Genomic DNA, 23,816 nt, shown 5'->3' with positions numbered 1-23,816 from the left:
ATCGGACAGAAGATTTAGATCGTCACGAACATGACAGATCTAGTCGTAGCGTGGGAAGACTGGACCCAATAGCCTCTAAGATGATTCGCATATTTAATTCGAATTCCTTGAGTACTGCAATATACATAATATGAGTACTCCGTATGGCAGTTCCAATTTCAAACTAGAAAGCACGTCAAGTGTTATTTTGTGTAGCTTATATCTCTCTATCTTGCTCGCCATTCTGAGATATAGCCCACGTGTCTGACAGAGACACCATAGAATGGAATGCCGTTCCTTGCTTCCATGCTTTTTACGATCCGTACATGCCGATGGTGCATTATTGGGACATTCCGCCGCCGGTTTCCTCCCGTGCATATGCATCGACATTTTAAACACCATACCAGTGCCCGGGAAGTATTGCTTTTGCCAGGAACACATCCGGCTCCTCATCCACTGTGAAACAATAGTGCTACCGGTATGTGCATTGTGCAATTCTATAACACATTGTTGAAGGATGTATATTGTGGATATGAACGTCCAGGGCTTTACTGTATTTGGGTTCCAAGCTGTGTCTGGTATGAAAAAAATGGAATTGAATCCAGTCTCCATAAAAGACAAGCCGTTCGATCTATCATTCCAAGGTTAATATGGAGTTGTAGTCAGCAAATACATATACCTAGGTACCTAGGTAGGTATTATTTGCCGAGACCCGATGGGCACTTCGGAATCCCGAGTGTACATGTGTAGTCATGGTTGTACCGGTGCATGGTTCTGGATATGACATGGATTCCTCTTTTTTCCCTCTCTCTTTCAAGTTGACGGCGTCAGACCCCTGCTGAGGGGGCGTCATTTTTCCCTGTTAAGATTCAGTTTAAGTCGCATGACTTGAACCGAATTGTGGCGATTCCGATCCCCCAATGGTCACCTGCTCTAGGTCTGGTGACGTCGATGAGGGAAGCTCATAGTTTAGATCTAGATACAGAGACATCTAGGGATTTCTAGGGATTTCTAGGGATTTCTAGATCTTTTTTAGATATAGATGTAACTATTGTAGAGGGATATATGCAAATTGATATATCTTTTCCAAAGTCCTACACTAGACAGAAATGCTAAATAAACAGTCGATAAACGACGAATATTGAAATGTTACATGCAATTCCTGAAATACCATGTAAATACCATACCAATACAACCGTACACGGTAAATGCAAGTAGCCTTGTAGCTCCTCAACGTTAACCTTTTGAGCCAGGTGCATCCCTACAGAGCAGGGGCCAAGTTCAGTCCCATTTTAGTACCTGAGTGCCAGGAACATTCCTAACCCCCTTCAGACGGGTTCCTTTTCCACCTGAATCTCTCTTTCACTTTTTTTAATTTTTTTCTTTCCTTTGATGTTCTATTGGTTGCTGATACATCTCTCTGTGGATGCCGAGTCGGGGTTCATCTGCCGGTCCAGGTCTCTGGGTACAACTGCATGGACGGGGACTCTGGGTGGAATCCCAATGATTGTCCCGGGCTGGGCGTCGGCTGAGATAGCTTCGACTCACATGCCAAGGGACCCCTGCACCAGCACACTATGATGGCAATCGAGATCCTCGAAAGAATGGAAGTGGCCCCTTTCAATTCCGATGGATTATCCGGGCCGAATAGCTTTCTGTATACTCCGTAGTATGTATATGGCTTTCCAACCGCTCGGTCTGGTTCCCAATTACCGGTGTGTTATTTTGTTTTTCTTTTTTTTCTTCGGAATGCCCCTGGAGCTAGAGAAAGTCAGCAGATAGAAAGCCAAATGATATCTAGTTAGTTAGAGAACTAACTAGTTAACTAGTTAAGAGCATACTAGTAGGTATTATTAGTATAGGACCTGGGAATAGTAGACCGGGTCCAGCTCCAATTGCAGCTTGGACCATTTCTCGGCCCAAGCTTCTTTTTTTTTTTTTCTTTTCGAGGTCAGCTGGTCTCGTGACAGTGGAAGAAAGATTACAGTACAGGTAATGTCAACCAATGACAGTTGTTCCAGGGAAAATCACCGTTGGGTCACCCGACATCCTGTTTCTTTTACACTATTTTTGGGGATATTATAGGGTAGTATAGCAATAGAGAGAGATAGTTGTACTATATGTATAACTACCTAGGTATATACTATGTATAGCTTTGATTATATTCCCACTACCCCGGAGACTCCGCTTTCTCCAAAGTCTTTTTATTTTATTTTATTCAATGTTTCCCGGATTTCGTACACCGGCATGTATTGGTAAATACAGCAATAACACCCGTACCTATGATATCATTTCCCGAACCTGGGTAAATGACAGTAAGTTACAGTATAACTGTAAAAGGAATATTCGATATTATCTCTTCTATTCTATGAGATATATATGTATACCTTAAAGATATGTAGCTTATAACTAGAAATTATATTAAGAAAAAAAGAACAAATATAAATATAGAAAATAAAAGAAAATAACAAAACCATAAACAGCAATTACCTGAGAAAGTTGGATTTGAACTTGAACTTGTAGCTCTCCCGCCCCTCTCTTTTTCCTCTCTTTCCCCCCCCCCCCTTCCCGAATTGCTCACCATAAGACATTGGCTTTCATTGATTTTTGAATCTGTTTTTCCCTTATTTGTTTCTTTGAAATATCAAGAATCAGATAATAAAAAAAAGTTCCTATACAAAAAAAAGGAAAGAAACAAAAGAAACCACAAGAAAAAGAAAAAGGAAATCCATTCCATCAACGTCACCTTTCTTTCGCCCTGAACCCGCCCCAATTTTACCTAACCTTCCCTAGTCTAACCCGTCTTATTTCACTCGATTCGACTTTATTGGTTGAACATTCTCTACGCAAAGTTGCCCACCTTTTCTCCTCTCTCATTCTTCCTCTTCCCTACCTTTTTTTACACATTCTTGGCCGGGTGCCGTTTCGCTTCCTTCCTCAGCCCCTCCCTACTCCACCCCGGTTTCCCAAAAACGGTCTTCTCAACTTCACATATCTATTTCCCGCGATGTCACAGAATCGACCCGGGTTGTTCCCAACATTGCGCATGGGTGGTAAGATATACTTGATCTGGATCTCAATGAGACACACTGACATTTCCTCTTTAGAGGTCATCCGGGAGAAAGTCCAAGATGGACTGACTGGCGAATCCAAGGAGATCTCCTACACTCAGTGCAAGATTGTAGGCAATGGCTCCTTTGGTGTCGTGTTTCAGACCAAGATGGCTCCGAGCGGGGAAGATGCTGCCATCAAGAGAGTCCTCCAGGATAAGCGGTTCAAGGTAAATCGGGCCCTTGGGGGAGAGATTTATCTGTGTGTGTCGGATCACTTATTCAGTCTCTCTAGAATCGTGAGCTGCAGATCATGCGGATTGTGCGCCATCCCAACATTGTCGAACTCAAAGCCTTTTACTACTCCAACGGCGACAGGGTATGTGTTTCCTGGGTGTCCCGCCCGATCGTCTTTCCGTCCCCCGTTCCTGTGGACTGACCGTGGCCCCGATTTCTCCTCAATAGAAAGATGAAGTCTACCTCAACCTCGTCCTCGAGTATGTCCCGGAGACGGTGTACCGCGCATCGCGTTATTTCAACAAACTCAAGACCACGATGCCCATGCTAGAGGTCAAACTTTACATCTACCAACTGTTCCGGTCGCTGGCCTACATCCACTCACAGGGTATCTGCCACCGTGATATCAAACCTCAGAACCTTCTTTTGGATCCCGCTACAGGTATCCTGAAGCTCTGCGATTTCGGATCCGCCAAGATCCTGATCGAAAATGAGCCTAACGTTTCATACATCTGCTCTCGCTACTACCGGGCGCCCGAATTAATCTTTGGCGCGACCAACTATACAACAAAGATCGGTACATATCCCCTTTCTGCAGGAAAAAAGCCATATCGGGTTCTAACATATACTTTTCTTTTCTTTTTCTAGATGTTTGGTCGACCGGTTGTGTGATGGCAGAATTGATGCTTGGACAACCCCTCTTCCCCGGTGAATCGGGCATTGACCAGCTGGTAGAAATCATCAAGGTTTTGGGTACACCAACTCGGGAACAAATCCGCACCATGAACCCCAACTATATGGAGCACAAGTTCCCTCAAATCAAGCCCCATCCCTTCAACAAGGTACTTTCTGCCGTACCCTGAGTCTGTAATGGTGCTGACAGAACTAGGTTTTCCGTAAGGCACCCCCGGAGGCTATTGACCTTATCTCCGCCCTTCTGGAATATACGCCCACACAACGGTTGTCCGCGATTGAAGCGATGTGCCATCCCTTCTTCGATGAGCTCCGCGACCCGAACACCCGGCTACCGGACTCACGTCACCACAACAACCCGTCCAAGGATCTCCCCGCCCTTTTCGACTTCTCACGACATGGTAAAATCATCTCACCCTTTCTAGAGACAAAAACCCCTCGCTAATCGACATTTAGAACTTTCGATTGCCCCCAATCTCAACGCCCAGATGATTCCCCCTCACGCTCGCCCAGCCCTCGAAGCCCGCGGCCTCGGCCTTGATACCTTCAAACCCCTTTCTAAGGAGGAGATGCTTGCACACCTTGACTGAGTTGACCAGTGTGTGTCCTCCGCCCTCCGCGAGGGATACGTCTGTTCGTTGTGCCGCCATCTGCACTTTGCATGAGATTCGACCTGCCAACCAAGTTCTATCATGATCTCGAGTAAGCCCGGAATTGAGTACACTGCCTTGTCTTTTGCTTTTCCTTTCTCATCGGGGACCCGGTATGTCTCGACCCCGGACATGGTGGAACCTTGGAACTGGTGAATGAGCAGGGAATGGTATGAAGTGGGAAAAGTGCATCCTTTAATGGCTGGGAAGCGGAAACCATGTTTCTTCGGGGTGGTAAGGGTTGATGGTTTTCACGCAATGGGAGGTCATGGCCTGGAGTTTATTTTGAGGTGTCTGAGACAGCTCTTGGGAGGAAAAAGTGATACCCTTTCTGTGTACGTCTGCCTTTGGGGGTCGGAGACTGCATAGTTTCATCGGTCGAGGGGAAGAACCCCCAGACGCAGCAAGTCGATCTCGACCCCGGAGTGAATCTTCCCACAAATGCATCGGAGATCTTGAAGATTTCTTTGGATACACGTTTAGGGAGGACCCTTCTATGGTGGTCAATCTCTCGTCTTGCAGCTCTAGAATCCCCGTTCGTTCTTCCCTTTGCGTCCTTGCTTTCTTTTTTCTTTTCTTTTTTTTTTTTTTTTGTTCGCAATATCCTTGTATCAGATTCATCGGGCTCGGCTGGTTCCCCGGTCCTCCGGCCATGAGCTATATGTCATTCCAATTCTCAAGCAGACGATTTTCTTTACTTCTTTTGCTTGTCGGTGAAGTGTAAAGAATAAATGAGATTTAAACAGTCTAGTTATGTAGTTGTGTGCTGTGTAATGTGGAATGTATTCAGTTCTTCTACCTTCTACAACAGTAATGATAGTAGGGGCACCGGGTCCGGAACTTCAATTTCCCCTTCCGAGCTCGCCCATTCACCTCAAGCTCCCAAGCTGTCACCCTCGCTTCTCACTTTCCCAGGATCACTGTCTCTACGATAGAAATCTGGTAATACACTGGCTCATTGAGTTGATTCCAGAACATAATGGCCGAAAACGACCGTCGAAACCAAGGCTACAGGGGTGGGCGCAAACGCCGCTACAGAGGTGAGAGACATGGATCTGACAAGCTTCCCGATCAATACGCTAACTTGGCTTGTGATTCTCACAGATGATGACGACTTTGATCGCCGCCCACAAAGGCGTAGATATGAGGAGCCATTGTTCGCCCAGGTCCGACGGCAGTTGTTGACCATCGCGGAATCGGTACGGGCCTTGTTTTTTTTTTCCGCCGCGCGCATTGTGCTCTGCAAACAGTTGATATGAACTAACACTTGTGTCTCATAAATAGGCTGCTCGCAGAGCAGAAGATGACGTCCAGGGTATTGCGAAGACTGTCGCAGATAACTACGAGGACGAGGAGATCCGCGGCGACTTTGTCAACATCGCCCTTGATCTGTACGTGTCGGTGTGCTCAATTCATTATGGAATGTTACTAATTTGGGTATTTGCAGCGTTCTCGAACAACCCATGAAAATTCCTTTCATCGCCGGCACGGTCCTGGTCGCACATAGTCTCAAGCCCGAGCTTGGATCGGAGGTTTTGAGCAAGGCAGCCGAGGCCTTGCAGAAGTATATTGATATTGGCGCATGGCGTGAAGTCAAGCTTCTTATTCGCTTCCTGGGTATTCTCCAGCCGGTCTACGAGGGTGACGGTATCTTCCCTCTTTTGGAAGAGCTGTTCGCTCGTGCAGTCGATCTCCAGACTGCCTCTTCGGAAGATGTAAGTTGGATTAATTGACTTGTAATGATGAGCGTCGTCTAACAGCCTTTTTCAGCTCCTTGGCCTTGAATTGGTGAAGATTATCCAGTTCACCATCCCTTATGTCATGCTATCCCCCGCCACTGGCTTCGAGGCCCAGGCTTCCGCGCTTCTAGAGAAGACCGATATTATTGCATCTACGCCGCACGCCCTCGTCGATTTGGTGAACACATTCAGCCCCGAGGAGAACCAGGAGGCAGCTGGTCAAAGTGTTATCAGCTTGATGCAAACTCAACTCCAAAGGGAGGCCAATCAGGGCTGGGAGCTTAAGTGCCTCCCTCGTCCTTGGAAAGACGTCCGTGATGCCGAGACGGATGAGCCCAAGTCTTTCGAATCGGTGACCAAGGTCCCTTTCCCCACAGTCACTGTGCCTAACCCTGTACTAAACGGCGCGCGTCCTCTCTTCCCGGAGGTCTACCTTTCGGTGTATGCCAACCAAGAAGTAGACACCGTTCCTTCAACCACAGACATCTCCTCTTCGCTTATTCGGGATGCGTTGGTTGATACTATTAACCTCCTTGACTTCAACCGTGTTGCTACAGCCAAGTTCCTGATCGATATCGACTGCTATTTCACCACTACCACATTCGTGAAGCGTGCCACGCCTTTCGACCGAATGCGCGAGCTCGCAGGGGAGGTGCAGCCGTGGAAGCCCGAGGATGTGGCAGTGGACGCCGTGTTCTCGCAGTTATTCCAGTTGCCAGCATCGGAGCACAAACTCGTCTACTATCACTCTGTCCTCACCGAGTGCTGCAAGATTGCCCCCGCCGCAATTGCACCAAGTTTGGGCCGTGCAATCCGATTCTTGTATAACAGCCTGGAGACAATGGATTTGGAGCTTAGCAACCGTTTCCTGGACTGGTTCGCTCACCACTTGAGCAACTTCGGGTTTACATGGAAATGGAGCGAGTGGTACGTTGAAAATGCCAGCTTCCACATGTTGTAATCGGTTATCTAACAGTGTCACAGGGTCGACGATCTTGATCTGCCCGCCATTGATCCAAGAATGGCGTTCATTCAAGGTGCTTTGGACAAGGAGATTCGATTGAGTTTCGCCCAGCGCATTAAGGGAACCCTCCCTGATCCATACCCCAAGTTGATCACAGCAGCCAAAGAGAAGGATACTCCGGAGTTTAAATATTCCTCTGAAAGTAAGTTCACTTGATGGTTCAATGGCAGATAAAGTTACTAACTTGAGTTTCCAGTGGCACCTTACTCTAAACAAGGACAAGAACTCATGCAGCTTATTCGGAAGAAGGCTAGCGACGAAGAAATTCAGTCCGTCATCACAGCCATCGAAGATCAGGCGAAGAGCCAGGGTGTCGAGGACCCTAAAATCCCCTCGACAGATGCGTTCGTAACCTCACTCTGTTTCGTCGGATCCAAATCGCTCTCTCACGTCCTGTCATGCATCGAACGGAGCAAAGATCGCCTCCTGGCAATCGGCACGGAATCTCAGCGTGCCCGCTGCCAAATCATCACCTCTGTTATGGAATACTGGGTCGATCAGCCCGGTATTGCCATCAACATCATCGACAAGCTGCTTAACTACACCATCCTCACTCCACTTTCCGTCCTTGAATGGGCCCTCTCCGAATCCGTCGCGGCAGGAACCATCCTCTCAAAGCCTCATATCTTCGAGATGATCTCTGCCACCGTCGGCAAGGTCACTAACCGCATGCGCCAGATCGTCGCCGCCCGCGCCCAGCCCGGCCTCTATGAGCCCCAGCTTAGCGTCATCGACGAGACCCTCGTTCGTGAGCGCACAGATATGCAATCCCTTTTCAAGTACATCGAGGACTCTATCGTCTCCATCGCTGCTGGAAGCAACGACCAACAGATGGAGCGCGGCGATGGCAGCGGCACTCTGCCCGAGGACGCCATCATCCGCCAATGGGGCCGTCGCTGGCTCCGCGTGTTCCGGCGAAAGGCTGCCGTCGAGGAATCCTTCATCTCTGACGCCCTAGCTAACGCTACTCCGCTCGGCACCCAGGCCCCGCCTGTTTCTGGGCGGGAGGGTGCTACGGATGGAGATTTGGATATTGCCGATGCCGATGCGCCATAGAGCTGTCACATATATTGATGCCATCTCGATCAGGTCTCAGGTTTTGCATGCTGCGTTCTCGCATTTGATCTCTTTGAACTGTTTCATTAAATGACTTATGTCCCGGAGAGCTTTTTTTTTTCCCTATCTTCTCTTTATTGTACTTTAACGCCGGGTCTTCGATTAAGGCCGACAGGAATATGAAAATCCCTCTCCGATTATTCCACGTAAAGCTTCCTCAACTCCTTCCAAGATGCCCAGTAATTTATCTGCGCCTTTTCCACCTACGTAGCTCAGTTGTACAGAACTAAAAATAAAAGAAACGTTCCCCAAGACCTGTTGATTCAACCGTACAATCCTAGCACGGGGATATCCCAAGTCCAAAATACATACGAAAAGTCCTCGTGAATCATGTACATCTTCATAAACCCTAAAGGAAAAGAGAAACAGAAAAAGTGTGAGAAAAAAGACATCCAACTACAAGTTGGGTCCCTTTCGTGGCCCAGAAAATGAATTAACAATGGGAATCGCAGGGAAATCAGCAAGACATAAGACCGTGGATATCAAAAAGGGGCCTGTAGATGAATACAAAGCGATATAGAAAGAAGAAGGGGGGAAAAAAGTCCCGAGATCAAACCAAATCAAGGACCATGAACATGGCCGTGACCGTGCCCATGCCCGTGGATATGAGCCCTGCGATCAATATAATAAGTCTCCCCGTCATCACCATCACTGCTTGAAGCATTATAAACGGAGAAGCCATCCTCGAAACTCCCACGGCGCATCTCCATCTGCATCTGCATCTTCGAAACGCCCTCTTCGGACTCAACAGACTGTATTCGATCCATGGAGTCACAGCTACTCTGCGCATCAGATCGTTTCGTCGTCGAGATCCGCCGGTCCTTGCCACGGCCCTTGATGCCCTTGTTGCTGTTTTTGTATAGCCCAGCGAAATATATCCATAGCTCGCGGTCTGCCGCGTTCATGTTCATCGGTCCATTCTCGCCCATTTGCGAGAAGCGGATGGTTAGATTGTGGAGTGTCGCTGCGTGGAATTTGTTTTGGTGAGACTGTTTTTGGGTAAAGGGTTGGTTAGCTTGAGTGGGTTTAAACGATGGCGTATGGAAGTGCTGATGTTGTCATAGTTGAGGGGTGGAGGACAAGGGACTGACCTTGAGGTTACCTAACTGGGTGAACTGCTTGCCACATTCATCTAAACGGCAGTCAAACCGTTTAGATTGATCATGGGTGAGCTTGTGAGCGCGGACATTGCCTCGCTGAGCGAATCGCTTGTGGCAGATTTCACATTGGAAGGGCTTTTCGCCCGTGTGTCGGCGCTGATGGGTCTAGGTTTTAGGACGCATGTTAGTGTCTGCCTCGTGCGTCATAACCGCATGGCGCGGCTGGTGATGTGCTTACCTTGAGGTTGCCTTGCTGCGAGAAGCGTTGCCCGCATGAGGGCTCCTTGCATATCTGCCACACCCAGAATGATTAGTTGCTGATCCTAACACTGGATTCAGTATGGAGTAATGGGTGTACTCACGAATGGCTTGTCGCCAGTGTGCGCCCTGATGTGGATGTCCAGGTGTGTTTTCTGCGCGAAGCTTTTGCCGCAGCCAGGCAGACTGCAGTTGTACTTGCGCTTCTTGCCTGATCGCGATAGTTGGCCTTCGTTGGCATGGTAGCAGCGCGGTGGCGTGGGCGAAGCAGCCTGGTACACGGGATAGGCCTGTGGGGCCGGTGTTGCCAGATTTTGGAGTGGTGGCAGCGATTGCTGGATCGGGGACGAAGCATGCTTGGCCTGGATTGCCTTCATCAGGACATCCACATTGGTGGAGAAGGCGACGTCAGCCGGGATTTGCTTCGTCTCATTCGATGCGACTGGTGAACTGTGACCTCCAGTCGAGAGCTGCCCTCGTGCACCATGGTCGGGAGTAGACTTTACTGTCTGGCTGATGGCATTCTTCGCTGGGCGGATCTCTGGAAGAGACTGCAATGGTTGTTCCGTTGTGAGGCGCAGTGGTTGCGGCTGTATCGGGTGCTGACTAGGGACAAAGTATTGCTGATAGGGAGTCGAGTGTGCATGTGTGTTACCCACGGAGTGACCAAAGCTGTAAGGCAAGCTACTTTGGGTCTGGTAAGGCAGTGGGTATGATGCTGTTTGATGTGGATAGAAGGGAAAGTTCTGGCTCAGGTTAGAGTCCATCGGGCGTCTGTGTGCAAACGCACCCACGGCATGACCGGGGAACTCGTAAGAGACGGGCTCTGCGGTCTCCATCTTTGTGTTGGAGGTGTTCCTCTCAGTATCTTTTCAGGAAGGCAAGGATACCTTCTCCCTCCGAATCTCCCACGGGACACCAATGTATCCCAATGTATACCTGTCCTCGGGATGTGCTGGAGGTTTTTCTTCCCTGTTGGTCTTCGACTATGTTCTGAAACCCAATCCCCGGTGTTATTTGGGTTCTGGCTGGCACCAAGTTGCTTTTCAAAAAGAAGCAAGGATAGAGAAAATAGACAAATCGGCCGGCCAAAGCGCAATCGGTCTATAGATCTGGATCTATATGTATATATATGAGATGGAGGGGAAAGGAAATAGCAAATATATGCAGGTCATGCTATGAAGAGCGAGGAATGTAATGATTGACAACTAGCGATGATCTTCCGCATCAACCGTGGCGCCTCCCGATCTAGATATACCAGGGCCCCAATGCAATGGCGGGGGCGACAGGGGGGAGTCAGCCGGTGAAAAGATAGTTGGAAAGCCCCATTTCACCTGTATGACGTTTAGTAACAAAATAATAATAATAATAATAATAATAGGCAAAAAAAGGGGGGAGGGGGGGGAAGAAAAGCAGTTCAACAGAGATACATGCAATGTACTCCGTACTAATAATGTATAAGTGTTTGATTCGACGATCTCCGTGGGCCGGGGGATCCTGGATGATTGAGGCGACCTGACTCCACCGAGAAAATAAATAAAAATGCAAATCCAAAGGGGACGAACTGGAGTTCCTGGGGACTTCTGGAGCTCGGAGAGCCCTGGCGGGCCCTGGCCCTGAAGGACCTGGAGCATACAGGTGCATTGCATGGTCCATGAGGTGCATTGCTTTGGACGCATCAATTTCCTGTACCACGAGGAATAGTAATTCTCATTAGTCGTAATGTATTTCGACACATTCGGTGTGAAATGTGTGTCAGTCACACGGGGAAGAATATACTCGCAGCCGCGACTGGCGAGCCTTTCGAACTTCCCTTCTTCCCCCATACTTTCCTGTACTCTGTATACTTTTGTATACTGATATTGCTGAAGAGACTGACATCTGTCAGACTCATCTTCAAAAAAAAAAAAGAAGAAAAAAAAAAGAAAGGAAACATGCTCATCGTGCTGTGCATCTCCCCTCGAGGAGAACGGGCCGGGCCTTCAAATCGCGGAATTCCCAAGTGGGCCGTGATCGACCTGCAGTCGACATGTAGATTATTCAGTCGATCTCGGAGTCAGCAATCGCTCAATGGCCAGCTAGGCCGTAATTACGAGTACTAGGATGCGCCATCCCGATAGTCGCCAATAGCGTCCGATCTCAGCCCATCGAATATCCCAGTTAGCCGCCCAAGGCCCGAGAAAATTCAGTCGGGTGATCTGAATCTCCTTTTGGGGAACCAATCAAATAGTCTCTCTGACATTCACTGCGATCTGTCTCTCTTTTCTCTTTCTGGATAAGTGGGAATCGATTTTGGCCCCAATGGGAGGCAATACGGGCTTTGCTTTGGTCTCCATGGACTCCGTACTCCGTACTGCCCCCTCCAACACCCCCCCTAAACTGCACCAAATGGCTTGGCTCATGGGTGATGTCGATCTTGGCCACTCATGGCCTTAGCCTCCATGGGGACGATCCGATAAGTGACAGCCATGGACATCTGACACGAGTAAACCCTGCACGTCCTGCGTCGAGGTGAGGTATCGGGACTCGAGAATGGTTCCTGCAGGGATGCGACTAGTCTTCACGAACTACTTCCTGAATGGGCGAAGGCAGAGCAGACTATGCATAGGTCGCGTTAAGCCTAGATCGGTAGGTGCTTTGATGAGATTTGGATCAGCATGTCTCCGTCGGGGATTGGAGGTGTATATTACCCAGCTCTCCACAAAGTACATATGTATTCAATTCAAAGTATTCCGAGTACGGAGTACGGAGTACTTGGAATATTCGAAAAGTCGGAGGCTCTGTAGTGATTCAGACGGACAGGGATGTTGTTGTTGGGGAGATTCAGCTCGTTCCAGAATGGCCCCCGACCTTACGTCTACTCCGCTACATACACACATACACATAACTACATATACACACACATATCTAGACGTAGAGATCAAATTTTGGAATTGAAGAAAAGGGAATTCAAGTATACACTAAAGTGTATAAGGTAAAAAATAAATAGAAACAAATTCTGCATAAATAAAACCCATAACCAAAGGCGAAAAAAAAAACATCATAATGCGCCCAAAGGATCAACCCTTTCATCGTCCAGTGTACGCCGAGTATCTAGAAAGAAAAAAAAAAAAAAATCAGCTTATGATCTGAAACACAGTCAGGAAAAAAGAAAAACTCACCTCCAGATTCGTGCACGCATGTCTCCACTGCCGGTCGCGAACAGGTTGCCAGTAGGACTGGGTGCAACCGAGATGACTATTCCGAGTTAGAAGAGTTAGAAGAATGAAAGAATGAAACTCACCAGAGTTCTTGTGGCCTTGAAGCATCATCTGGGCATTTCCAGTCACCGGGTCCCAGAACTGAACACCACGGTCCTTGGAACCACTCATCACCCAGGCACCGTCGGGTGTCAGGCACACGCTGAGAACAAAGTCCTATATCGTAGTCAAAATAGTCAGCTTTTGCCTCTGTCAAAGGTAATCTCAGATCTAACCTTGTGGCCCTCGAATGTGCGAATACACTTGCCGCCCTTGATGGCACTGTGAGGGTGAATGCCCCGGGGAACGGTAAGCTCCCAGAGCTTGATAGTTTTGTCCAGACTGCCACTGACAAGGTCACGGCCATTGGGCGCGAACGCGACCGAGTAGACACTGTCCTTGTGGCCATCGGGGTTCTCCAGGCGCTCGACCAGGTATCCAGTTGTAGTGTCCCAAACACGGACACTCTTGTCCAACGAACCGGCAGCCACGTAACGGCCATCCGGAGACATGGCCACAGTAGTGACGCCATCCTCAATGCTAAGAGTGTAGACAAGCTTGCCATCGAGAATATCCCAGAGGCGAACAGTCTTATCTCCACTGCCAGAGGCGATGAATCGACCGTTGCCAGCAAAGTCCAAAGAGTAGATGTCCTGCTCGTGTCCACTGAAGATATGCTTGATGGTACGCTGGTTGATGTCCCAAACCTAGAGCCAATCATATTTGAGTCAGCGATCTTCCCACGTGCTGCTGGTTCCAGATAGATCCTAAAAAACTTACCCGGATCTGCTTATCCTCAGCACCAGTCGCAAGATATTTACCATCTGGACTGAAGCAAACACTGCGAATGTACAGGTCGCCGTCCTTATCAACGTTCTCATCCTGAAGAGTGGCCACATTCTGACCGGTGGTCACGTCGAAGATTTGAGCCGAGCGGTTGCAGCCCGTAGCCAGGTACTTGCCATCACGGCTGAAGCGCACACAGCAAACGACACTATCGTGATTCAAATGATGCACCAGCTCCACGTCAAGGACACGCTGGACCTCGGGGTTGAACACGGCGTACCAATCGGAGCCCTCGCGCTTCTGCGACGGAGGCAAATCATCGGGGTTCCAGTTTGCCAGCATGTTTCCCGGACGTTCAGCTGTGCGGCCGAGAGGGGGGTTGGGAGGAGTCGGGCGAGGAATCTGGGGGGATGCGCGAGGATCCGGGTAGGCGATGTGCGTTTGCTGGGGAGTACCGGGGCCTGGGGGAACGCGGCCACGGCCCTTGCCGGGACCAGGGGATGCAGTGGGAGGCGGAGGAGGGCCATAGCCTGAGGGGATGAACGATCCAACGGGTCAGCGGACTGGGCGACGATTTTCATAAACACAACGACATACCGTTCACAGCAGCGCCAGCCGGATATCCTCCAAAGGAGCTCTGCTGGGGTTGCGGCGCGCCAGGCTGAGCGACCGAAGCAGGCTGTTGAAGGGGATGCTGGGGAGGCTGCTGATCCTGGGGGAGGGAAGGTGCAAGACCGGGGCCACTACCTGGTGGGTTGGTCATGATACCGCCAAACAGATTGCTGGGGCCGTGGCCCAAGGCAGGTGGGGGAGCCTGGGCAGGAGCTGTATGAGCCGCAGCGGGTCCGCCGATGTGGGAAGGGATGGTTTGCACGCCACGCGACTCAAGTTCGTGTCGCAGCATTCGAATTTCAGCTTCGTAGCTAAAAGAAAGAAAGAGAAGACGCGACGTCAGTAAGGGTCGAAATTTTGAGAGAAGGTAAAGGGACGAACTCTTGCTTGATCTTGATCTGCGCCTGTTCCAGTTGATACACCTTTTGACGGATCATCTCCATCTCCTGGAGTTGACCGGTCACTGCATGATCTGTCAGTTAGATAACATTTCAGCGAATGTCGGAACCCATGGAGCTGCAGTCATTGGGAAAATGAACTGGCAGCTGCTTGTATGAAATGATTGGACAAAGGGAAGCTCAAGGCGCAAATGCCCTGAGCATAGAAGGAGGGCAACGATATGTTGAAAGGGACAGGTGACATACACTGATGCTCGAATTCGCCGGTGTTTCGCGACTGGCTCTCAAACTCCTGGCGCAGTTGATCCAGCAACTCCGTCAGACGGGAGTTGGGAGCGGGCACCATCCCACGATGAGCGTTGTACATGATGGGATAATTTTTTTATTTTTCCCCTTGGTTTTCACAAGTCACAGGACAGAAACGATATTCGGATGACAGGTCTAGGTCAGCGAATAGGATCGCAACCAAGGTTTCGACCTGGACTCAATGATCTTGACCACTGAGGCTTCAATGCTTGGTGGATAGCACCACGCAGCTAGCCACAGCGATAGTGGGCGATACAATATAAGCTGGGAGATGAAAATGGGGGTGTAGCGGTAAGAGGGGTGGAAGAGGCTGGCAGATGACACTTTAAAGCGGGAAGGTTTGAGTTTGGGGGGGGCGGCAGTGGTTAACGCGTGAAGCGAGGTGATAGGCGAGAAGCGCAGCGGGTCTTAGCGTATACTCTTTTTAACATTCTAACTAGTTACATATAATACTTCCTATATTACTATATAACAAAGCAAAATGTTTCAAAGCAGATGACAAAAAATAATGAATATCTATCTAGGTATCTACAGAAACATGAAACTAAATCTGGGATTTTGTCCAAAGTACATTTGTACAGGGTTAAATGCGTATACGCATCATTATACATCCATGTTCCAGATCGTGAGGTTCGCATGAAATTGGTAATATTCCAAGGTTGCAATGAAGATTACGGAATACCAGGGAATACTTGGATCTACACCCGCAAGTGCGGGCAGTGGAGGTACCTCTGAGTACGGGAAGCTGAAGTGGAACTGGCCCGTGCAGAACCAAGTGAGTACTACTGTTACAGTACATTACATCCCTTGTGTACCTTTGTCATAATGTTGCCTGATATATAAGGCCACTAAAATAGCCACAAAACCAGGCATTAAGGCATCAACTGTGGCAAACCAGGGGATCTTTTTTAAGGTTTCCCTTTTTTTTTCTTAGTACAACATCGACTATGTGAAGTGACAAAAAAAAAAAGAAGTGAGAAACGTAGGAAATAATATAATAATGTACTTTTATATACTATAGAAATTGTCCACTCATAAGATAACTATATACTACATGGTAATTCCACATCAGACCATGCCCCCTGGATCAATTGGCTTATTAAGAAAAGGTGGCATCGCAACGGCTGTGGCGGTTCCGCGCTGGTGTGACTTTTGTTATTCGCCGGGAATCTCCTTTTCTTGTTCCTTCAAGTACTTCCCATTCTTCCCTTTCTCCTCCCCCACCCTATCTGTGCCCTTAATCATGGATATCGTTCTGGAACTATGGGACACCTTTATTGGTGATCGCCTCTATTCAACACTCCTCCCCGCCTCGCTTTCTTCGTCTGTCTCCCTGCCGGCCTTCGTCAATGCGGCCGCAAACACTTCAATGGCCCTTTTTGGTCCGGAACCTTTTGTCTATGAGCAGGCTACCAAGCTGATCTACCTGGAGCCCTCAAAATATGCGTATCTGAGTGCTTGGCCCAGGAACAATATCTACCGTCAATTTACAAGCTTTTTCCTGATTACTTGGTAATGCGCCAATTCCTTCAAATCGCCACTTTTTTTCACGTCAGCGCAATAACTAATACTCAATTAGGCTATTTGGTCTGCTCGTCTACTTCTTGGTTGCCTCGCTTTCATACGTCTTTGTTTGGGACAAGACAACCTACAAGCACCCAAAATTCCTCAAGAACCAGATTGGTCTGGAGATCAGACAGGCCATGGCCGCAATGCCTCCAATGTCCCTGTTGACTGCTCCTTTCTTCGTTCTTGAGGTCCGCGGATACGCCAAGCTCTACGACACTACCGCCGAAGAGCCCTTCCCGTTCTACAGCTTCCTCCAGATCCCCTTCTTCATCTGCTTTACCGATTTCTTCATCTACTGGATCCACCGTGGCCTGCACCACCCCCGCGTCTACAAGACCCTGCACAAGCCTCACCACAAGTGGATCATGCCGAGCCCTTATGCCTCGCACGCCTTCCACCCGCTCGATGGCTGGTCCCAGAGTGTCCCATACCACGTCTTCCCCTTCATCTTCCCCCTGCAGAAGGTCGCCTACGTCTTCCTTTTCGGCTTCATCAACCTCTGGACCGTCTTCATTCATGACGGCGAGTACGTCGCCAACAGCCCCATCGTGAACGGTGCTGCCTGTCACACCATGCACCACTTGTACTTCAACTACAACTACGGACAGTTTACCACTCTATGGGACCGTCTGGGTGGTAGCTACCGCAAGCCAAACGAGGAGCTGTTCCGCAGAGAGACGAAGATGGGCGACCAGGAGTGGAAGCGACAGGCCAAGGAGATGGAATCGATCCTCAAGGATGTCGAGGGCGAAGACGATCGCAGCTACTCCTCCGACAAGAAGAAGAACCTTTGAAACGACGGCACCATATTCTTCACGACTTCATAATGCTTACTTGGTTCTCAACTACAGGGATCAATCAAGGCCCATTACACGCTCCGCAATAGAGGGGCTGTATATATCTTCGCTTCTCTGGCTTTTGTTTTGGGTTTGGACCTTTGCATCTTCCTGTTTCCCATGCCATTTTTATGCTAATTCAAGTACACTAATTTGCCTTGTGCATCTCCTATCTGTTTTAATACCCCCAAAACTGGCTGGCCTGTGGCCTGCTGGTGGTTGGGTGGTCTCCCCCATTCTGTATATAATGTTCTTTTTTTTTTTCTTCTCTTGTCCATGGGCGATACAAATGCACCTGGTTATGTCTCTGTATATCTTTTCTTTTTCTGTATGTTGGCAAGTGCATGTGGTAATTTTAAGGGCCAAAAATGGAAGCATACACGTATGTATGATACTTTTGAATCTATGAAACAAGAAATGCCAAACTAGTTCGAAGTTAAGAGATTGAAATTAATAAGAATCTATAATCTATATCCACATTTTGTTTCCATCGAGTGCAGCCCGAATTCAGGGACTCCTTGGAAAGGAAGGTCGGCTGGAACCTGACAGACCAGACCACCTGGCGTCTGCGAGGCGGAGACTATTAACACTGCCACCTGTGGAAGCCTTCTGGTCATGGCTTCTCTCCGCTGGTGGAACGAGAATGACTGCGCTCGCTACTGGAGAGCCTGTATGATAACACATCGCGACCCATCAGTTGCATGAAACCCATTCTCAGCCAAATCCCGCTCTCGACTCGGCCAGACCTCCGCGCTGAATTGCCCGGATTCGGTGGAAGCAAGTCTATTATGAAGAGCAACCACTCGACTAGCCTGGTGGGAATCCCCACACTCCAGCACCGTGAGCTTGGCCCTCAACTTGAATGCTAGGGTGAGAATGCGGTGGTAGAAGATATCCTCGGGCATGCAGTCTTCCACCCCAGAGCCCGAGTGTGGAGGCACAAGCGCCAGCTTGGGCTCAAAGCGCCGTACACTGCGCGCAGTGGTGCCGTTGCGGAACTCTGTTTGGGATATGTAGGGCGGATTGGAGATTAATAGATCACATCCACTTTCTTGGACTGGTGGCGAGGTATCGGATGCTCCGAAATTGGGGAGTTGGATTTGAAGTATTGACTCAATGGACGGTACTGAATTGTTACAGCCATATCTGAGAACATCGGCGCAATGGAAATGGATGTCTGTGCCTGCGCTGGATGCCAACTGGCCCATTTGCAGGTTATGCTTGAGGTTCTCCTGGGCTAGGCCTAAGGCTGTAGGACTGATGTCCACTGCTACTATCTCCAACTTCTGGAAATGAGGAGCAAGCAATGCATGCAGAAGAAGTGATATGCAACCTGTGCCGGTGCAAAGGTCAATGACGCGCAAGGGTCTCGCTTGGTTGGGAGACTCGGACTTGTCATTACAGCCCCTGGCCATTTGACGGACTAATTTGGCCGCTTGGTACGTATATGATTCAGTTTCTGGCCTGTAACGGCTTGTCAGCAAGAGATACAGCTTTTTTAAGAAAAAATTCCGAGAGGCAGACCTTGGGATCAGAACGCCTCTTCGGCAAAGAATTTCCAAGTGGCCGAAAGGTTGATCCCCAAGGATATATTGGAGGGGATATCCTCGAGATCGCATCTGACACATCGATCTTAATCGGCTTCTCCATCCTGTCTTTGATGAAAGAGACTGGCTGTCGCGAACTGCCCGCTCGCGTAGCCACCGAAGTTCATTGCGAGCCGAATCTATTGTGCGACATTCTTTGAGGAGTATAGGCAGAAGGTGATTTTCCCGTTGGGCTTTTATAATGACAGAAAAGGGGATTCGGGGCATCATGGGAATTCGAGTGGTCGTCGAGGAACGTTGGTGCCAAGAGATTCCACCCGTTGATGCCAAGAGAGAGAGAGAGATATATATATATATACAAATCATATGTTGTATAGAAAGAATATTAAGATCTAATGGATTTGACCTACAAACTCAATATTGGCAAAAATAATCATCTAATATGTACATATAAGGCCGGAAGCAGATTGTAGTGTCCTCGGGCATGGACTCACCCTGTGGGCTATAGCCCTGGATGCTTAGACCGTCATGATCAGTCCAGGGAGAAGTGCGAAAGCAGCAATAGGAATACATATGTACAGTCTCCACCTATACACTACTATATTTGGATCAAAGTACTCAATGATCAGGGGATGTCCATTTCATAACACATAAAAACTAAATAACTGATATGGAAAAGAATTCTAGGGATAGCCTTCCCCGACTCCAAATACACCACAGTATGCAAGACATATACATAGAAAGGAAAAAAAAATAAAAGGTATGTGATCATCCAGAGATCTTAAAGAGCCAGAAGAGCTCCTACACCGGCAAGGCCAACAGCCATGTGTCTTGGCATAGCGGTCGCCTTAGGAATGGCCATATTCACAGTGGCCGAGCCAGAGAGGTCGGAGCCTCCATGCGGACCTCCAATGCGAGCAGCGGTGCCACCAACTGGTGCGGTAGTCACTGGGTTCGAGACTGCGGTCGCACCGGGGACGGAATCAGTACCAGTCCCGATCTCCAAGATATCGTTCTCGGTGCTGTTGAAGTTGGTGCTGGCGAGGGAAATCTCATTATTCTCGAGATCGTATACCACGTACGCACTGCGAAGGAACGTATCTCCCAGGACTGCTGTGCTGGTTCCCGCGGGGACAATACCGAAAATGCAGGCTCGCTTGCCGTTCCGGAAATAGAGATCGCCGACATCGATAATCATCTCGTCGATGCCCACGTTGATCGTCGGGGATGAGAACGTGTAACTGAGGGTGATGCTTTGCTCGGCCATGCTGCATTCAACATAGCCAATGCCACTGTCCGACTCGTAAGAGACCCCGAGATCATCGTAGATTTCCTGAACAAGGGCGTCCGGAAGGTACGTAAGAGAGCTTCCCGAGTCCAGTAACACCCCCGCGGGAATGGAACTCGAAGAATATGTATTTTGACCGGAAGAAGTGGTCAGAGAGACCTCGGTGAGCGCAATAATGAACTCCGAGTACCGTCCGCCGACCTTTTGGATGGGGACGGTTTGCAGGGCGCCGTGGTATTTCTTAGTGTTGACTCCACCGAACAAGATCGAGCCGGTGTTCGCATCCAGGTCGTTCAGCCAGAGACTGTAGGCATTTGATTTGATCACTCCTTTGTTGACCATTGCCTGGGGTAGGTTGGCATAAGCCGATTCTCCATTTCTGCCAACCTGAACTTCATTCGCGGTATATCCTATACCCAGTACACCCTCTGTTCACAAGCCTTCATGTCAGCCCTGTGGCAATTGGGCGTTATATCGGACACAAACCACTCACCAGGAGAGCCAGATGAAAACCCAATACCAAACTGGAAGTCTTTAATAGTTGTGCCTCCGATGGTAAGAGTGTCGGTAACGTAGTCTCCGGCAGCGCCGGATCCATCGGCATAGCTGATATTGAAGTCCGAGCTCACAAATGAATATGAAGAGGAAGAGCTCGAATCGTAAGTACCGGAAGCGCAGGCGTTTTCGCTGGATTCACAGAGAGTAGAATTGGGCGTGTTGCACCACAAATCACTACTTCCAGTGTCGAGAACCAGACGTACTTTCTGCTCGGGGGTACCTAAAGTGACATTACAGAAGTATAAAGTTTCCTAGGCAGAAACATTAGTATCAAAGTTCCGTACGATTATTATATACCTACCTAGGTAGGCAGGTAGGTAGGTATATATCGAATTATCATGTACCTCATTGTCCAATGGCTGCCTGACGGTCGAACGTTTCCTTCTTCGGTCTCTAGTGATAGGATCAAGAACATCCTTTCGTTGAATATCCATTTGCACCACAGCGGGGTTATCTCTTCGATGAAGGGTCAGACCCCAGGCTGGCACCAAGCCGACCAATAGGATCCATGCATGCTTCATGATAGCGTCCTCCCCGAATTCGGCCTGGAAGTGAGAGATCGGCTGCTTTTCCTCTGGAACTGCCAAAGAGAGAATGTCCGAAGGGAGGGGCTTTGGATGTGTGAGTTGGAGAAAGGAAAGGCAAACGAAGATGGGGGAAAAGAGAAATGATATCTTTTCGTGTCAATGGTCTACTCGGCTCCCACCGGATTCAATATTATACCTAGAGATGTAATTATATTTTTTATATAATTTTAGAATGAACGGCTATGGCGGAAGCCTCCAAGTGCTGTCGTCACCAAGCATAAACTGTACAGCCATACAACGGATGCAACTGTAAACCGCCTTTTATAACACATACAGATGTAGTTGGACGAAAATACTTGAATTCAAATGATTCACACTGATATACGGTGTACAATATAACATAAAATCAAGAAGGAATCCTTATACTCCGTAAATCCTTAGCATACGTACGCGACATACGCAGTGGAGGTGATGACGCGGTTGACTCCACGTCAGCTTGGCTATTTTGGGGACATCCAATTCTCTCGATGTTGTATGTATGTGGTATGTGGTATAACTAGTATAATTATTGTACATTCTATCATACAAATCACTCTATTGTACAAATAATCTGCCATTCACAGACCCATCGCATCCCGGATTTGCTGCATGGTCACCCGACTGTTCGCCCGAGCTGTTTCGGCTCCCTCCTCAGCCACTGACTCCAGGTACCCAGTCTTATCCTCCATAATCATAATATACCGATCCCGGGTCTCCTGCAAATGATAGGCGATCCGGTCTGCAACATGTTCCTTGAGTGATCGGAGACTTGCACTGTGGAAGTCAGCCACAATATCCTCGCATGATACACCTTCAAGGTGGCTTAGAATCTCGATGAGATTGGACACCCCAGGCCGACAGATCGGGTCGTAGGTGATGCCTGCTTCCGAGTCTGTCAGGGCTACTTTGACTTTCTTGCGAATCTCGGCCGGCGAGTCGGTAAGAATGATCCGGGATTTCTCATCGGCATGCGATTTGGACATCTTTGAGGTGGGTTCCTTGAGGGACATCACTCGCTTAGCAGGGGCTGGTCCAGTTAGTGTTTGGTCTGTTTGGTCTGTTCCTTCTGTTCCTTCAAGCAACGGGTATCTTACATATCAAGGCCTCCGGGATGGGGAAGATGGGCCCGTAGAGGTGGTTGAAGCTGTTCGCGGTATATCTGGAAAACTCCAGGTGCTGTCTTTGGTCTTCTCCAACCGGGACATGCGTAGCTCTTGTGGATCATTAGTAATGAACGACCCAATGTAGACGAGGGACATATACCGGTGCACAAGGATATCAGCAGCTTGTAGTACTGGGTAGGAGAAAAGACCAAGTCGCAGCTGTGCCCGTGCCGTCGAATCATCCAGCGAGGTGTCTTCTGGCAGCTGTAGCTTACTCTGGAGGGTGTCAATAGAATGTCTTCTTGTATATAAAGTAGTATAAATGCCACCCACCTTCCACTGCGTCATCCGCGACAGATACCCCATGGAAGCCACCGTGCTGAGAATCCACATCAACTCCGCATGTGCTGGCACCTGATTGATGTCAATATAAAGTCTCTTATTGTGCTTGATAGCCAACAGCTATAAGAACCTACATCGGACTGGTAGAATATTGTAGAGCGCTTAGGATCCAGGCCCACAGCAAGCAATGTTGCAAAGGCCTCTTTCCTCCATCTCTTCAATTGGGCTGGGTCTTGCGGTACTGTCAATGCATGTAGATCAACAATAGAGAAAAATAGCTTGGTTCCTTCGGCTGCATCTTGCTGGAGCTTCACCCATTGATGTAAAGCTCCCAGATAATTGCCCAAGTGAGGTACACCAGTTGGCTGAATCCCAGAGAATATAATGGGCTCGTGTGCTGGTGCCGCGGAGTTTGAGCTATTCCATCGATGGCATCTCCTTGGAAGAAGGGACAGCCCGCTTGGACGGATATGGGGGTGTTTCGCACGCAATGATCTCAGCAATGTAGATTCATAACGCATCGCGTTGGCAGACATCTCCAGCAAACATTAAATCGGTGCGAGAATGGTAGATTTTCAGTGCCAATCACTTTCGTACTTGCCCTAGACCCCCATGACCCCGGAAAAATGCGAAACGCGAAACGCATCACGTGATCGATATCGTGGCCTAGAATTGTACGGGGCAATTGCCGACAACATCGAACCTACGATGGGCGTATTCGCATAATTGGCATATTTCGCATATCAGAGTACTCCGTAGTAGCAGGCCTATTAGGTACCCAGGGGCAAGTAACAACCTTTCAGGATCTATAAGCTTCCTT

General features: G+C 48.8%; 8 protein-coding genes across 8 annotated transcripts; 3 read left to right on the top strand and 5 right to left on the bottom strand.

Annotated features, from left to right (window-relative positions):
• Positions 1 to 2,986: 2,986 nt before the first annotated feature.
• Positions 2,987 to 4,549, top strand: N7525_002059 (GSK family serine/threonine-protein kinase; the record flags this gene model as incomplete). Its single annotated transcript, XM_002557278.1, has 7 exons — positions 2,987 to 3,032; positions 3,087 to 3,259; positions 3,325 to 3,408; positions 3,495 to 3,843; positions 3,915 to 4,108; positions 4,156 to 4,360; positions 4,416 to 4,549. 7 exons carry the CDS (start codon positions 2,987 to 2,989, stop codon positions 4,547 to 4,549), a joined length of 1,185 nt encoding a protein of 394 aa, XP_002557324.1.
• A 1,039-nt stretch (positions 4,550 to 5,588) lies between these two features.
• On the top strand, positions 5,589 to 8,428 carry N7525_002058 (NCBP1 family protein; the record flags this gene model as incomplete). Its single annotated transcript, XM_002557279.2, has 7 exons — positions 5,589 to 5,649; positions 5,714 to 5,808; positions 5,894 to 6,000; positions 6,057 to 6,324; positions 6,380 to 7,275; positions 7,333 to 7,514; positions 7,569 to 8,428. 7 exons carry the CDS (start codon positions 5,589 to 5,591, stop codon positions 8,426 to 8,428), a joined length of 2,469 nt encoding a protein of 822 aa, XP_002557325.1.
• A 620-nt stretch (positions 8,429 to 9,048) lies between these two features.
• On the bottom strand, positions 9,049 to 10,685 carry N7525_002057 (C2H2-type zinc finger protein; the record flags this gene model as incomplete). Its single annotated transcript, XM_002557280.1, has 4 exons — positions 9,049 to 9,477; positions 9,580 to 9,753; positions 9,827 to 9,880; positions 9,951 to 10,685. The coding sequence occupies 4 exons, from the start codon at positions 10,683 to 10,685 to the stop codon at positions 9,049 to 9,051; spliced, it is 1,392 nt and encodes a 463-aa protein (XP_002557326.1).
• A 2,229-nt stretch (positions 10,686 to 12,914) lies between these two features.
• rcoA (uncharacterized protein) lies at positions 12,915 to 15,248 on the bottom strand (the record flags this gene model as incomplete). The annotated part of the gene is made up of 8 exons (XM_061212159.1): positions 12,915 to 12,939; positions 13,008 to 13,083; positions 13,130 to 13,262; positions 13,322 to 13,792; positions 13,866 to 14,401; positions 14,469 to 14,794; positions 14,865 to 14,955; positions 15,128 to 15,248. The coding sequence occupies 8 exons, from the start codon at positions 15,246 to 15,248 to the stop codon at positions 12,915 to 12,917; spliced, it is 1,779 nt and encodes a 592-aa protein (XP_061071385.1).
• Positions 15,249 to 16,430: 1,182 nt separating this feature from the next.
• On the top strand, positions 16,431 to 17,550 carry N7525_002055 (sterol desaturase family protein; the record flags this gene model as incomplete). Its single annotated transcript, XM_002557283.1, has 2 exons — positions 16,431 to 16,699; positions 16,767 to 17,550. The coding sequence occupies 2 exons, from the start codon at positions 16,431 to 16,433 to the stop codon at positions 17,548 to 17,550; spliced, it is 1,053 nt and encodes a 350-aa protein (XP_002557329.1).
• Positions 17,551 to 18,248: 698 nt separating this feature from the next.
• Positions 18,249 to 19,306, bottom strand: N7525_002054 (uncharacterized protein; the record flags this gene model as incomplete). The annotated part of the gene is made up of 2 exons (XM_061212158.1): positions 18,249 to 19,056; positions 19,278 to 19,306. The coding sequence occupies 2 exons, from the start codon at positions 19,304 to 19,306 to the stop codon at positions 18,249 to 18,251; spliced, it is 837 nt and encodes a 278-aa protein (XP_061071384.1).
• Positions 19,307 to 19,920: 614 nt separating this feature from the next.
• On the bottom strand, positions 19,921 to 21,506 carry N7525_002053 (pepsin-like aspartic protease; the record flags this gene model as incomplete). Its single annotated transcript, XM_002557285.1, has 3 exons — positions 19,921 to 20,855; positions 20,921 to 21,236; positions 21,330 to 21,506. 3 exons carry the CDS (start codon positions 21,504 to 21,506, stop codon positions 19,921 to 19,923), a joined length of 1,428 nt encoding a protein of 475 aa, XP_002557331.1.
• Positions 21,507 to 22,129: 623 nt separating this feature from the next.
• Positions 22,130 to 23,532, bottom strand: N7525_002052 (tryptophan--tRNA ligase MSW1; the record flags this gene model as incomplete). Its single annotated transcript, XM_002557286.2, has 5 exons — positions 22,130 to 22,578; positions 22,646 to 22,764; positions 22,815 to 22,930; positions 22,988 to 23,068; positions 23,131 to 23,532. 5 exons carry the CDS (start codon positions 23,530 to 23,532, stop codon positions 22,130 to 22,132), a joined length of 1,167 nt encoding a protein of 388 aa, XP_002557332.2.
• Between the last annotated feature and the right edge of the window lie 284 nt (positions 23,533 to 23,816).

This window comes from Penicillium rubens, assembly GCF_028828025.1.
Source record: "Penicillium rubens strain IBT 27055 chromosome Unknown utg000001l_segment0_segment0, whole genome shotgun sequence".
Lineage (NCBI taxonomy): Eukaryota > Fungi > Ascomycota > Eurotiomycetes > Eurotiales > Aspergillaceae > Penicillium > Penicillium rubens.
This window is presented reverse-complemented; position numbering and strand designations above follow the sequence as displayed.